General features: G+C 37.5%; 1 protein-coding gene across 1 annotated transcript; it reads left to right on the top strand.

Moving 5' to 3' along the window:
- Positions 1 to 573: 573 nt before the first annotated feature.
- Positions 574 to 12,008, top strand: LOC104505534 (shugoshin-like 2). The gene is made up of 8 exons (XM_010149557.1): positions 574 to 715; positions 2,760 to 2,935; positions 3,274 to 3,351; positions 4,086 to 4,168; positions 4,558 to 4,793; positions 5,328 to 7,313; positions 10,293 to 10,440; positions 11,903 to 12,008. The coding sequence occupies exons 1-8, from the start codon at positions 574 to 576 to the stop codon at positions 12,006 to 12,008; spliced, it is 2,955 nt and encodes a 984-aa protein (XP_010147859.1).
- Positions 12,009 to 15,747: the final 3,739 nt, after the last annotated feature.

Raw genomic sequence — 15,747 nt, 5'->3', positions numbered from 1 at the left:
AGAGGCGGGAACGGGCGCGCGCTTTCTGCCTCCCGCCCCTGAGGCGTGAGGGGCCCGAGGGGCGGGTGGCGGCCAGACCTGCCCCCTCGAAGCGGTTTGCTGGGACGCCGCTCCCTCTCTACCTCTGCTTGCGGGCCGGTCTCTCTCGCTGTTTAAATCTGCGACAGTTACAATGCGGTCTATTTAAATGCTTCCATCTAAAGTTTGTTCTGACAAAGCAAAAGCTGGTCTGATCGCATCGTGAAGTGATAGAACCTCGGTGGTTTTTCCCTTTAAGTGTCAACGTGGATGTAGCTTACTGGGATGGGCAAGATTAACAACCTGTGATCTTTCAGACTTAAAGTTCTTTAGTGAAATATTTTGCCGCTCTCTTATAATGTGACTTAAGTCTTAGGGAAGGATTCCTTAACTTGTTTGAATAAATTGAACAAAGGTAAAGACTGAAGCAATTTTCCCGCCTTCACAGATAACAAATCCGGATGAGAGGTAAGGAAACTTAATTTAAAAAAGAGTGAGAAAAATCATGTGGTAACTTGGGCATTCCTTTTGGTAATGTACAGGTTCCTTTTGATGATGCACAAACAAGCAGCTGCTAAATCCTCTACCATTCTCACCTCGGATGCCGTTAAAGGACACAAGAAGAGGAGGGATGGAACATTACAAACTGCAAATTGGAATGCTTCTCTGGCATCTAAAATCAAAACTAAATTAATAAGTAAGTCCTGTTAAAATACAACTGAAGCCACGTACCGTACATACTGAAGAATGTATGACTTCAAAAGGAATAGTAATTGTATTTAACGTGATTTGCTGCCTGTTAAAAATATTAATGTGGCATGTTGAGAATTTTATGAGAGTCTGAAAGTTTTAACACAATTGTAAGCTGTTTATGTAATTCTCTGAGTATTTTCAGTGCTTGCTCTTTCACATGCCACTGTTTTTTAAAAAGGTGTACTCAAGTGCCTTTCTAACATCTGTGTCATGGTCTGTCTGGGGCATCTATACACTGAGGTACCAACATAAGTAAAATCAGTGACCTCTTAAAATATAGTTTGCATATTAAATTATCTAGCATTCCCATTTGCAAAATGGGATTTATACAAAATTCTTCTTTAAGGTATTAATGGAATCAAAGAAAATTACAAATATTAATTTGCTGATTTAATCACTTGACAGAAGGTACTCTTTTTTTTACCTCAGTGAGTCACGATTAAATTCAAACATAGGTTTGTCATGATGGGCCTGGAGAACAGGTCTTAGAGGAGTGGCTGAGGGAACTGATGTTGTTTAGTCTGGAGGGAAAGAAGGCTCAGGGCAGACCTTATTGCTTTCTATAACTACCTGAAAGGAGGCTGTAGTCAGATGGGTGTTGGTCTCTTCTCCCCAGTAGCAAGTGATAGGAAAGCGGAAATGCCCTCAAGTTGTGCCAGGGAAGGTTTACATTGGAAATTAGGAGAAATGCCTCCACTGAAAGGGTTGTGAAGCATCGGAACTGGCTGCCCTGGGAAGTGGTGGAGTCACCATCCCTGGAGGTATTTATAAGATGTGTGGATGAGGCACTTAGGGACATGGTTTAGTGGTGGCGTTGGCAGAGTTTTTGTTAATGGTTAGACTTGATCTTAAAGGTCTTTTCCAACCTAAGTGATTCTATGGTTGGGTTTTGTTTCTGGCTCTTACAAAAACAAAACTATGGAACGTCTCAGATCCTGTTCTGCAAAAGATAAGGAAACAATGAATGTAGTGAAACTACACTTTTCAGAGCTCTGTAATTCAAGCAGCATGGTTAAGTGAATGTTGAGTTCTGCTTCTCTTTCTGTGATTGGTGCTGCAAGAGTTTTTATTTGTGTATATACTTTTGTTGTTGTCTGTACATATGTATATTTTTGAATTTAGTGTGGCTTTATGGAAAAAATACTAATTTCAGTGAGAAAATAAACAGTATACTGACATACTAGTGTCCTTTAGAAAGCTCTACACTGCAGTAATACAAATAATTCACTAAGCTGAACAGTAATTTCAAAGCATAATGTTTGGATTAACAAGGTTCCACTGTTGTGGCCTGTTACCCAAAGCAACAAAATAAGGTCTTGCAAATTTTGGATTGCTGATCACAGAAGCAATAATGTAAGGCAACGAAGAGATGTAGTTGAAGCAGATTTCAAGCTAACCTTGCTCCTTTATGGTCAGACTTGTCTCTACCTTGAGGTCTAGTCAGCTCTGTGTATGCTATGAACGTGAGGGAAAAAAATCATCTTGGTAATATGCAGTGTTATTGGAAAAAAAAAAATGAAGTTAAGTTCCTAAAACATTCTGAGACAGATATGAGTAGGCAAGTTTTCATTAGGACAGTGGAATGCGTATTGCTAATCTAAAGCTCTCTTCTTTGTTGTCAAAACTCACATTTATGCTAAAAATATTTGAACTTTTTAATTTGTAAAATGTGTATTTGTTATTTTAGAAGTGTGTGGAAGCAATTTAATGCCTGTGTAACTACCCATTTTTAAATGCCGCCTTCTTAAAATAACCTTATTTAAAGACAAATCCAGAGTGGAGCAGAATCTGTGCATTAAATGAACTTGAACATGAAGCTGACAGTAGTTGTCAGAATGACAGCCAACAGGAACAATTTTATGTTACGAAGTGTTAGTCTGTGCCATTGTTCCACCAAAAGCTACAGATCCTAATGTTACAGAGTGATAGTTCATGCAGAGTGGGCCTGGAATTGAAGCTGATGAAAATAATATGATTGTCTCCTTTAGATAACTCATCTATGTTTAAAGTATCTTTAAAACAAAATAATAAAGCATTAGCTGTGGCTCTGAGTGTGGAGAAAGAAAATTCTCGGAAGCTAAAGAATGAGAAGATTTTTCTTCAGAAGGAAGTAGAAAAGCTGCAGCTTCATAATATCTTGCTTCGTCAAAAACTCAACTGTTTGGTATGCTGCAAATAATATCATTTAAGATTAGATCAGCTAAACCAAGCTTTTATCTTTTTTTTTTGTTTGAAAGTTAGTATTGCTTCTTAAAATGGTGATTTAAAATATATGTCTCAGATTTGTGAAGTTGTATCATCTGATAGCGTAGTATTCACGTTTGATTTTTCTTTCATAGGTTTTTGTACTTGCTATTTTAGTGTCAGCTTCAACGTTATAGGTATTGAGATGTTAAAAAAACCCAACAAACCAACATAGATTCACCTTTATAGCCTGTCTTTTCTTAAGCTGGAAGCCACTTGAGATATGTCTTTTAAAACTAATTTTTCCTTTACACGCAGAATAAAACTCTCATAGAAATAGAAGCATTTTTGAATTATAACCTCTTAACTGCAATAGAAATAAGCAGTCTTTCTGAGGTAAGATGTTTTTTGAACTATTACCATGCTGAACTAATTTTGCAGGATAATATTTTCAGAGCATCTAAATGAATGCATGTGTGATTTCAACATTTGCCCCATTTCCTTAAAACTTGGGATGAAACCCAGTCAAATGAAATCAGCGAAAGTTTGCTGTTGCTTGCACTAAAGATTTAGCATTTAATCTTGTTTACAGGGTGTCTGAAAGTTAAAGATCAGTTAGCCCTGATGAAGTCATCTTGTTAAAAAACCCCAAAAGCCTAATACTTTAGTATGTGATATTCTTCACCAATGAGCAAGCTACTTGCCTATCTTGTTTAGTGTTGCAATAAATACCCTGCATGTGGAAACTTTACGAGAAAACATAGTCCATGTTAGTCCTTGTGTGAGGGCAAATTTACACTTAATTTTTGAAAATAATATTTTTATTACCTGTTCTGAACAGTTGCTTAGTTTTGCTCTGTGCTTCTGTATCCATAATTCACTTTGCATTAGTTATGTTTACATTTTAAAAGTCTATACATTGTTTTGGGATGCAAATTACAGATTTTGGTAAGTTTTGCTACAAAATATTTTTCTTTAAAATTATTGCGTTTGAGTATCATGCACCTTTCATCAGTACTTCTGGGGTTTTGCCCAGTTTTACTTTTTTTTTTCCTGTGGATATTTCTGACACTTAAAACCTAAGAGACTATTCAACTGTTTCTGCTTCCCCACTGTTCTTTTTTTGAAAGAATCTTCAGGGTTCTTTTCCTCTGTCAGCTGGTCCAAGTAGCCCTACTGATGGCCAGTTCAGGAGTGCACATCAGTCTGCTAGGTAGGTGCTTATGTGAAATTTAGAACAGGATAAGTGTCTGTGGATTTTTTTACAACTCATCTTTGTGTGTTGTCCTAGGTATTTTTCATGTAATGAGAAACTATTTCCTGGCTAACTGAGAAATTACGTATTTACAACTTGGAATCTATATATCTGTAGAGTGGTAGGCAAAGCTTGTGTTTGAATAACCTGCTGCTTTCTTCATGGGATCTCAGCAGCCAAAGCAGGATTCTCTACCATAAATACATTTGCCACTATGATAGAACCAGATTTCATACCGGAGTTCTTGTTTTCTGCTTTTATGCATTACTACGGGAATGTTTTAAACAGTTGAATATTATGACATAAAATGTAATAAAAATCTTCACAGTAAAATTTCCTCGTTTCAGATCTGCAGAATTGCCAGTGAAGCTTCCTTTAATTGCAACAGCTAACGCAAAACTGCAAGATAGCCCTTCTCTGTGTGAAATACCAAATCCTTCGAAGCCTACCACTACTTTGTCAAAGGAAACGCATTCTGATCAAGTCTGGTTTCCATTACCATTGTCTTCTGGTACAAATAATCAAAAGTTAATTGAAATAGACCCAGTAGAGACAACTGTTGACCAAAATATGTTCTTAAAAGGTATGATAGATTTCTGTACAGGTGACTTATCTGTAAGAGCTATCTGAGAATTAGTGTTTGATAATTGCTTGATGTGCAATACAGAAGGTATAGTGAGATTCCTAAACTGTAATAAACTAATAACAAATAGAATGCTCACCCGTAAGTATAGGTGTCCTGACAATCACTTGTAGAATCATGTTCATTGAAATAACACAGCTGAAATGTGACAAAATTAATGTGAACGGAATAAAACATTGATAAGACAACCAAACATTAACTGAAGAAATTATAAAAAATACATTTATATTTATACCCATTTTCAAAAGTCCAACTTTGGTCAAATATTAAATTAGTTCTACTTAACTAAATTTTTAAGGACCAACCACAGAATGTGTATTCAGTTTTTGTTTGGTTTTTGGTTGGTTGGTTTTTAAAAAAAAACGCAGTTTGTAATTTTCCATGCTTCTGGTCCAGCCTCAAAAATCTGTCTTATTCTGATAACTATACTCTATTCATTCTTTCTCCAAGCTGCTGAAATTTTTCTCTTTGCAGAAAATCAATTATCCACAGAGCTAAGTTGTGATAGCGCCTTCCTGACTCATGTCAAAAATAGGCAGTCCTTAAGACCCTCTGAGGAGCTTACAAAACAATATAAAGACGGTTCATTGTCATTCTATGGAAATGTGACTGAAAGAAAGAAACATGCAGTACTTCACAAGTCAAAAACTCAACCTAATATGAAGGATTTCAATAAAAAATGTTGCTTAAATAATCTGCCTCATCATGGTATCAACAGCAGCGACAGCAACACCAATGACATGAATTTGCAGGAAAGTTCAAGTGGCTTGTCTTGCATTATTCCTTCACCTCTTAAATTTAGCAATGAAAGGAAGATAGATTTTAGGAAGCTGCTTTCTGCTGACAAAATGAAGCCTGAAGAAACTGTTTATGATGCTGATATGGAGCTGACCACTAGTGATGCAGGTGAGCTACTCGCAGTTACAGTGAAAGACAAAGATAAATTACATCAAAATAAAAATATTAATGGCAATTCTGATAAAATATTAGTAAATTTCAGAAAAGTAAAATATTCTAAGAAGGATAAAGAGAAAATTAAAAGCAAGACTGAGGTCAGTCCAAGTTTGTATGCAGAAGAAAGGCACATCAAGGTTGATGACAGTGAAGTTTCAAAAACTACTGACTCAGCAACTCAACTATTTCAAAGCCAGACAGAACAGCTACTTGTAGGGAAACAGAGTTTGCTAAATACCAGCAAATATTATCAAGCACAGAATTGTCCCAGTAAAGCTGAAGATACTAGGAAGACGTACCAGGTTAAGTTAACGAGTCCAAGAAAACAAGAGGCAAGTAAGGAAACTTTCTCAGGAACATTTGAAGATGTGGAAGGCAAAATACAACCACCAGACTCAAGCTCATCTATTAACAAGATCCCACCAGAAGTTCATTGTGCTGAAAACCTGCCATTCCAGGACAACATTTCTAATGCATTGCCTTCACAGGGGGACTTTCTGCATACACATGAGAAACATAGCAGACCAAAAATAAACAGGAGCGCTTTGCAAAACTCTTTGAAAATAGACACCACAAAATCCTGTAGAGAGGAGAGTGGGAAGTATGGAGAATATATTTCAAAAACCTCTCAAACAGAGCTATGCCAGCATGACAGCAAGAGAAAGCAAGACCACAAGCATATTATAAAGAGAAAATACAACAAAAAAAGTAGTTTTGGACAAAAGGGAGAAACTGGGAGTGACAACATTCATACAGTTACTCAGAAAGTAAACCAAAAGAGTAGCCATTTTTCTCCAGGCAGATTAAAACATACATTGGCAAAGGCTAGCCAGAAAGCATGTGTCATACCGAAAGAAAATCTTACACAGTTCTCACTAGGTAAAAAAGAAGAATTAAAAAATAAAGGTGGATTGCATGCAGAGGCTGTTTGTGGAAATCAAATAACTGAAACTCAGCATATGCAAGTAGCTTTAGTTACTCAGAGCGGTGTAGCTGTGAATACACCACAAGCTGAAGAACAAGTTGATGCTGCTGCTGCTGTAGATTCCTCATCAGTGGCACCTAAAACCCCTCACGCTAGTAATCCTCCTGATAATCAGGTAACGCACAAACAGAGGTTTAGTTCTGATATTACTGAGACCAGACCAGACCAAAGTTATTTCAGGCAAATTGATCAGGGGGGGCACAATATTTTGGATAACCAGGAAGTCCATCATAAGAGAGATTCCTCTATGAGCAAGTTAAAGGCTACAGTTAAAAAATCAGAATTTTTAAAATCCTTACCTATCAAACGTTCTAAGAATATGACATTAAATGTAAATAGCCTTTTCCAGGAAGGTGTTTTCAGTGTGGAGCTCCCAGCTCTTCATAACCACAGTGCTTCCGTGAACTCTGAAATCTGTGGGCAAGGTGTTCATAATGAAGCACTGGATGCAGGAAAAGCAGGACTAAAGCTGGATCGTATTTCTAAAGAGATTTACAAAGAGACTCTTACACCTTGTCATGGTAAGTGTATGGGTGAGAAAAAACATGGCCTTTTGAATTAGATAGTGTCTGAAACAGTGGTAAGGTGTCTTCTCTTAATACTGCCTTACTCTTACTGCTTGCTTTGAGTAGATAAAAGAGGAGGGAAAAGGTAAGGCTGAAAATCGCTAAAATTATCCATATTATATATCCTATATCAGTCACAATATCTTTTTTTTAATTGTGGTAACTAATATCCTTGTTACTTTCCAGTATATTCCAAGGTGGCATTTAATTGAGCAGATGTATGTAGCCTACATTCTTGAGGTAATTATAGCTGGAGCATGTCTGCATTTTTCAAAGAATGTGGTGGAATTCAGAAAATTTGGGATAGAAAAGATACAATAGCTTGAGCTTTTATATAAAGGAAATAAGAGTAAACTGTGATGTTCCTTTCATAAATGGAGAACATAGCTGGTCTTACAGATTTCATTTGTATTTCTTTAGAATTTTTTTTGCAGGAATTCTGAGATCTAAAAATTCATTTTGAGCAGGTTTTCTCTAGAATGTGCCCTTGAGCAAACTTTCACGTGACAACCTCTTTTTAAGTAAGATATCTTAAGTTAAGAAAACAACCAAATTTTAGTGTAGTCTGGAAGATAGGTTTAGATTCTTCGATCACACAGCAGAATTACGGTAAAGGAGCTAAAGGAATGACTAACATGCCTATGCTACTGTTTAAATACGTTTAAAATGTAGCTTTGAAGTTCCGTAGCATGGGCGGTCTATTTTGTAAGCATACTTATTCTCAGCAAGTTCTTATTTATTTCATTGTCACTAAGAATGCTCCAACATCTAGACAGTTTCCTAGCTCAAATTAAGAGTTTGAATCCCAACCTATCGATCAAATAGGTTCATTTGAATCCTAGGACACAATGGCCAAAAAACCTCCTATTTTATATGACCACAGAGTAGGAGTACTGGCAGAATCAGTCCATTGTGTGAGGTATTAGTTCTGGTAATTTGCAGTTGCATCTTCTCATCCTCAGTTCCTTCTTTGGAAGGTAGAAAAAGGATCCCATAGTTTCATTAGCTTTAATGATAAATTAATAAACCCTTGTGTTCACCAGTATCAAATACTACTGCCACAAAAGGCAAACAGATAATTAGATCTTCATTCATTTAAGCATAGTTCAAAAAACAGTATCCCTTTTTTACCCAAATCCATATCTTGAATTTAGAGATAGCAAGGAAATGCCATTCTCTCTGATGATGCCAGCTCTTCTGATCACTACCTTGAGCTGTACTTAGAATTACACCTTGAAAGGCTCCCGTAATCAAAGTCTCTATAAAGTTAGATCTATGTGAACATAAATATTCATACTCAAAGCTACCCAGTTTTCCTAAAGAATGCAACCCCATAGACGTCTCAAAACTCTTACAGCTTAAAAGGCAGCTGACCTGATCTCTAACCTTAACATTTTAGGAAAAGCTTGGAATGACAGTTTATTTTTACTTTAAAACTAGTACAAATCAAGATTGATTTGTGAGGCAGCCAAACTCAGGAGGTTTTTCATTATCAGAGAGTATCAGAGAGCCCTCTCTTTTAAACTACATAAGCACTGCTCTTCCTTAATGAACTCCTTCAAAAGACCATGCTTTTTCTTTTGCCTTTGTAAATCAAGAGGGATTTGCTGCAAGCAGCCCAAAGTCGCCTTAAAATATCTCTCAGAAGTGAAGTTCCAAAGAAGAACCTCTGACTTTGTCTCTGCTTAACGTGTTTCTGAAGGCTATTAGTGAAATGACTGGTTTTACCCACTGAGGTATTTGGTTTGCCCTCAGCCCAGTGTTCTACTACAGGGCAATAGTAATGCAGCCCTGTCAGCTTCACCGTCAGTTAAGAGTTGTGTGCTAGACTGTACGTGGCATGCGGATGCTATAATAAAGACAGAAAGCTTTCACTTATTTTGGCAGGTGTGTAAATATACAGTAATATAATGTATTAGTCTTACGATAGGCACAAGAAAAAATTAATTATTTATCCCCTATGCATATTAATTTCCTCTGTGACATCAGTAACATCCACTTGCTGCCATAGAGGATTTAAGGTAAAGTGTTCCAACTCAAGAAGTGAAGATAAAGAGTTTTAAATTCAGTTCCCTCGAAGAAACTATATTCCCAATGTTCTCATCTGGTTGCAGAAAATCTAAAACTTGACCTGTATCAATGAGGAATGTACACTCTTGCAAGGGCTTCTAAGGAATACAGATTATTTATGTCATCTTGTATTGCTGTCTGCATTGTGTTAGTGCTTTTCAGAAGGACAATATAAATACAGATTTTTGAAATGGGGACTAAATAATCTCAGTATTTCTCCCAAGTTATCAAAATATTTGTCTCCAAATTAAATATTGATTGTTTAGTCTAGCATTCTGAGTTGGTCTTTAAGGATTACAGAAGGCTGGCACCAAGGCTGGTTACATTTTTTATGGACATGTTCAGTGGTTCAAAATGTGGCATTTTAAATAGGTAGTATGCAGTTTTGAGATGAGGAGGCTCACCTTGTTACGCTCATTTTATATGCGTATGCCCAAGGAGCAGACACAGAGTTAGAAAGTGCAGAACTAGAGAACTCGTGCACAGGTTGAATGTTGAGATTACACGTGTATGCCCACCCCCTGCATTCAAGGCCAGGCGCTGTGTGCAGTTTTACGTCTTAAATATGGTAACTCCTGGGAGTCTTTAGTCAGCCAGTTGCAACTTACAGTGCTTATGGGGCTTTCTTAAAATGTCGCAAAAGCCATGGCAGACTTCAGACAGCTCCAAATTTGGATAGATTGAAAGCTGCTGTAGTGGCATTTTCTTTGACCATCTATTGCATTTCTTGAGCATCTTTAGAGTAAGAGCAGCAACCAAAGTACATGAATTAAGAAATGCTAATTAAAATAAATCTGAATTGAAAGTTTACTTCATGATTTAGAAAATATTTAAAATGAGGCATATAAACTACTGTATTCACAGGGAGAAAGTCTTTGCAAGATCTGACAAATATTAGTATACGATCTCACACTTCCTCATCTAAATCCCCCAAAACTTTAGAAGAAATCTCAGCAGCACCATCTAGACGAGGAAGAGCCACTATTTGCTACAAAGAACCCAAACTAAACAGGTAGGTATACGTAAATTGGGGCTTTTGTTTGGTTTTTGGGGTATGTAGCTATCTCCAGTAAAGATTTGCTGTTAAAACCCCCAAACGAAAAGTTGAACTGTCTCTCACAAATAATGTTATAATTAAATGTAAACTTACAACAACATCCTTGTAATATTGTCAAGTGGCAATATAGTTTACACACTCACATATAATTCAGTAATCTTGATTTAACTAGCTGTATCTAATACAAGAAATCATTTGAGTTTAAGATATGTTAATTTGATAATTAGTTACTTACCTTTGTAGTCTTAGCAAATTTAATGGCACAGGATTTCCGAGATTGTTAAAAGGCAAGACACAAATTGTGTAATAACTATTAAAATTTAAAGGAGGGTTTTGAAGCTGACCGTCCATTAAGAAAACAAATAGATTTGCACCTACATGAATAGATCTAAATCCCAATGGACCTTTAAGTTGATTACTTCCGAAAATACTCTGAGAGTTTCTTGCCACAAAGTTGGTTGGGGGGTTTTGTTTGGTTTTGGCTTTTTTAAGTATAATATAGATTTAAGGGAAATTATGCTGCTGTGTGTATATCAGTAGAATGCGTATTTATGAGGTAAAGACAGTATCCAGATTTCCCTGTAATAATGTTGAGAGTGAAAGGATTATAGCACCTTCCCTTATGACAGTGTAAAAGGAGTGTGTCTTCCTTTTCCGGCAAAACTGTGTGAGGAGAAGAAAATAAATCCACAAACTGAAAAAACCACAATGTTCTCATACAGCCTCAAAATATTTTTGTTTACCTCTGTAACTAAGCAAACAATTAATTGAAGTGATGAGACTGAGGACAAACGGGCTAAAAGTAACGTAGGAAGTGCCTTTTTGCTTTACCACTGGCTGTTCAAAAATACTTATGCCAGATAGCTTGTAGAAGAAGTGCAAAGGGGTTGGAGTTAGATTTGCTTTTACCAATTAACTGGATGCTAAAATGCTGTGATATTATGATATTGACACATGCTCATCTTTTACCCCACAATGATAAGGTTCTGTATTTCAGGAGACACTAGCTACTAACAGAAAAAAATGTGGACATCACTCAAGACTTTAGATTACTGTCTCCTATTTATATTTTATTTTCAAGTATCCTGTCCTAAATGGATGCTGTTAAGCTTTTGGTTTAAATAATTTGAGTTTTGTCTTAGAGGAATAAGTTATGATTACTCCCATATTAATATGATACCAGCCACATGACAAGTCTACTGGTTTTAGCATTGCTTTTGAAAACAGTAGTTATCTATGCCTTACTGTTGCAGACATATTTATTTTCCATAAATTTAATGTCTTCAGTGTATCAAGCTTTCACTGGGATTATTTAGCATTTGGGGTTGTTATTATAATTACATAATTATAATAATTATGGTTACATAGGTGCTTGGTGATATTCATACATGATGTCTTTTATTTCTTTTGTTTACAGCAAATTAAGGCGTGGTGATCAATTTACAGATACACAATTTCTGGATTCCCCAGTGTATAAAGTAAAAAATAAAAGAAGTTTTAAAAGTAAATCAAAATTTATTTGAAGGAGACAAGAGAATTGCCTTTTACAATCAATACTTCCAAAATAGGTACCACTTTAAATACATGAATGAATGTTTAGCAGTACAGCATGCTTATTGTTCTTTGATTAGTAAAGGTCTTTCCAAGAAGAGTCTCCTGGAAAGGAGCCTCTATGTAAGGGACACAGAATACTTTACTGAGGAAGGCAAATGCAGGTTAGCCTCCCCTCTTGTGTTTTGCAGTTTTGGTCAGTGATTCATAATCTGTTCAGAGCCTTTGTAGCACTTCTTAATTTGTCAGAAAAGGGTATGTGTTAATGAGAATTTAAAATAAATGACCTTTAGGAATTTTATTGTGAGTTTTTCATATTTACCATGAGTAGAACCATTTGTCAGTGCTGGTTGGAACAGACACAGGCATCCCAAATTTTGATAAATCGACTGAAATAGATGGAGACATTCCTTTTATTTTGGTAGTTGACTTTTGCATTTGACAGAATCATACTGAAATTTGAATGAGGAAGTCTCATTTTGAGGAATAGTAGAGAGAAGTCCAATGTCCAGAGTATGTGCCAGAGGTAGCCAGGAAGAAAATAGCACTGCAATAGAAATGCAACAGTAAATGGGGTCCAGACACAGCAAAACCTGGAGTTTCCATTTGAGAGAGCGCTAGTGTGATGACTAATAAATGTGCATCATACCATTCAGCTGTATCAGGTTTTTGTCCTGCTTCCCCTCTGGACTCTCAGCAATCACCTCTGCATTCCATAATGCCCTGCCAGCTGACCAACAGGTTTCTGGCATTATTTGTGGTGTAGATGCTGCCAGCTGCAGGCTGTAGCTTATAGCCCACACAACTTTCACAGATTTCATTGGATAAGGTTCAGGTTCATTTTGCAACCAAGATAGTCATGACTGATCTTTAATAAGATAAAAACAAGTTTGCTTCTTTTTGTTATAGAAAGTGGTTCTTCACACAGTATGTAGTTGCACTGAGGAATTCCTTACTACAGAAGTAGATGTTACTGGTTTACATGGGCTTAAAAATTGATTGGACAAATTAATGGAAGAAAAATCTGTGAGGAATTACCAGAAACACCATTTCTGGCATAGGATGTCCATGAATTGCAAACTGTTGGAGGCTGGAAGAGTATTGCCCAGAGATGTTGTGGATGCCCCATCCCTGGATGTCTTCAAGGCCAGGCTGGATGTGGCTTTGAGCAACCTGGTCTAGTGGAGGATGTCCTTGCCCATGGCAGGGGAGTTGGAACTAGATGATCTTTAAGGTCCCTTCCAACCCAAACCATTCTGTGATTCTATGATTCTATGGTTCTGGAGAGGCATTACTATGCATTTGACCAAACTGTATATATTTTCCAAGGTCATTCAGTGTTGAAACTTTCAGAGACCAGTTCTTTGGCAGCTAGACCTTTGGTCTCACACAGTATGGCTCTTTTTAAGAGGTGTAACTGATAGTCTTAAATTTACAATATATTTTTTTAAATAAAAAACCAGACTGTAGCTTCCATTGTAACCTGGGAGGTTGATGGAGAAAATAGTCTGGAAACTGTTTCAACATGTTAAGGACGAGAAGGTGGTTGGAAGTTGTCAGCATTGATTTAGAAAGGGGAAATCATGCCTTATTAACCTGATAGCTTTCTACAGTGAAACAACTAGCTTGGTGGGTGAGGGCCAAGCAGTAGATGTTGTTTGTCTCAACTTTAGTAAGGTTTTTGACATCATCTCTGATAACATCCCACAGACAAGCTGACCAAGTGTGTGTATGTTGGATGCACAGTGAGGTGGGTTGAAAACTGGCTGAACTGCCAGTCCCAGACGGTTGTGTTCAGCCGCGTGCAGTCCAGTTGGAGCTCCCTGGGGTTTCATACTGGAGCCAGTACTGTTAAACATCTCCATTACGAACTGGTATGATGAGACAGAGTGCAGCCTGCACAGACTGGGAGTGGATATGGTTATGCTGCCATTCAGAGGGACCTGGACAGGCTGGAGAAATAGACCAACAGGAATCTCATGGAGTCCAGCAAGGTGAACCTACATCATCCTTCTATGAGTTGCCAGAATTTCAGCTGCATATTTTGACAGAAAAATGAGTCACGCATATCAAAATGTACTCCTGGATATAGCTTTCAGTGTCTCCATTCCACATGTAAGTCTTGAACTATAATCCTAAACAGTAAGAGGCACAAAAGCATTATTTACAAATGTTTAAGTAATACCACAACTGTTTTTCTGTTGTGGCTTGTTGGTTGGGGAAAGGGCAGAGGGAGGTGTTTGGTGGTTTGTTTGGGTTTTTTTCAATTTATGACAGTCTGTAGCCCCAAGGCAGCTTCCCCATGTATGAATCTGGAGTTAAATATGTCACTAGCAAGGTAGTTTGCATAGGGGACCTTTGTCCCCTAAACAGAGAGCTTGTCTAGCAGTGGTTGCTGGTTCCAGAGACCATGCAAAGATTGTAAAGGTACAGCCCTAAGGACAGCAAGCTGTTTGCATATAGAACCCCACAGGGGAAAAAGTATTCCATCAGCATGAAAAATCTTGCAATATGAAGCCTACTGTATCACCCAGGCAATGTGATTGGTATTACATAACAGAACTCTTGAATTATCTGACGGGTTGCAGCAGACAGACTTTTTCTTTGTGATGCACGCTGTGCATGTCCCTGCCTTAGCAAGACCATCGTGAAGAGAGGTGCAGGTATGGTTGGGAAGATAGCTTCTCTCCTGATTGTTGCACAGCCTCGTGTGACCAGCTGGACTGCTAACGGTGTTCCAAATAGAAGCACACAACTTTCAACAGAAGTAGAAGGCCTAGGCCTTTATGCTGTAGTTTCTTCCATTCCTTTCAGTATAGGTATCTTTCAGAGTAACAAAGGATAAAGAAAATGTTCCTTGTTTTCTCCATCCTTACTGGTTTTGTTCCTCAAATTGATGTTCTATGCACAGATAACATTTACGCTGCTATTTTCTAGGTTGCAGTTCTCTTAATTGTTCTGCAAAATGGTCCCTTACTTTAGGTACTACATAAATACTGTTACACTGCCTGCTGTATCTTCACTAAATATGCTTCTTTTACCAGATCAGTTGATATATTAGAAGCTCTTGCCAGGAAAAAGTTATAAAATCAGCTCAAGATAATCAAGATAAAAATTAATCTGTAGCTGTTGCGGGGATTAAGGCTAAGGTAATTTAAATTTTTTATACCTTCCAATTGCTTTTTCTTGTGTTGATTCACTCTTTTTTTTTTTTTTTTTTACATTTAATATTTTAGTTCAGCACTAGGAACGACTGTTTTAAAATTTGTAGGAAAATTAATTCTATATATTTAGATTAAGCAGGAAGAGGAAAATAGTTATGACTCTGTAAACCCTTGTTTGCACAAGTAGCCCCTACAAATGCCTGTAATACCTGGATGTTACTGCCCATTATTTTGTGAGTGCAAATTTATGCAAAACTGCCATTTGGCTCATGATCACTACATTGCTGGATTTTCCCATCCTGTAAAATTACCTTTGGAGATTTTATTGTTAGAACGCAACAACAGTTCACGCTGGTAACGTTGTCATTTTGCCTTGGAGGAACACGTGTCCCTTCAGAAAGTGCGAGGTATGGCTGAGTGGTGAGCGTGCCTTAAAAGGACCCAGGAAGGGAATGGTGTGGTTGGCTCTGGATGGTAGGAACTGACCGCTCAGCCCTGCTCGGTGCGGCTCCCCCTCCCGCCCCGCCGCGGCCCGGCCCCGGCCTCG

This window comes from Eurypyga helias, unplaced genomic scaffold (assembly GCF_000690775.1).
Source record: "Eurypyga helias isolate BGI_N326 unplaced genomic scaffold, ASM69077v1 scaffold41693, whole genome shotgun sequence".
NCBI lineage: Eukaryota > Metazoa > Chordata > Aves > Eurypygiformes > Eurypygidae > Eurypyga > Eurypyga helias.
Note: the sequence above shows the minus strand (reverse complement) of the source record. Positions and strands in the feature narration are given on the sequence as shown.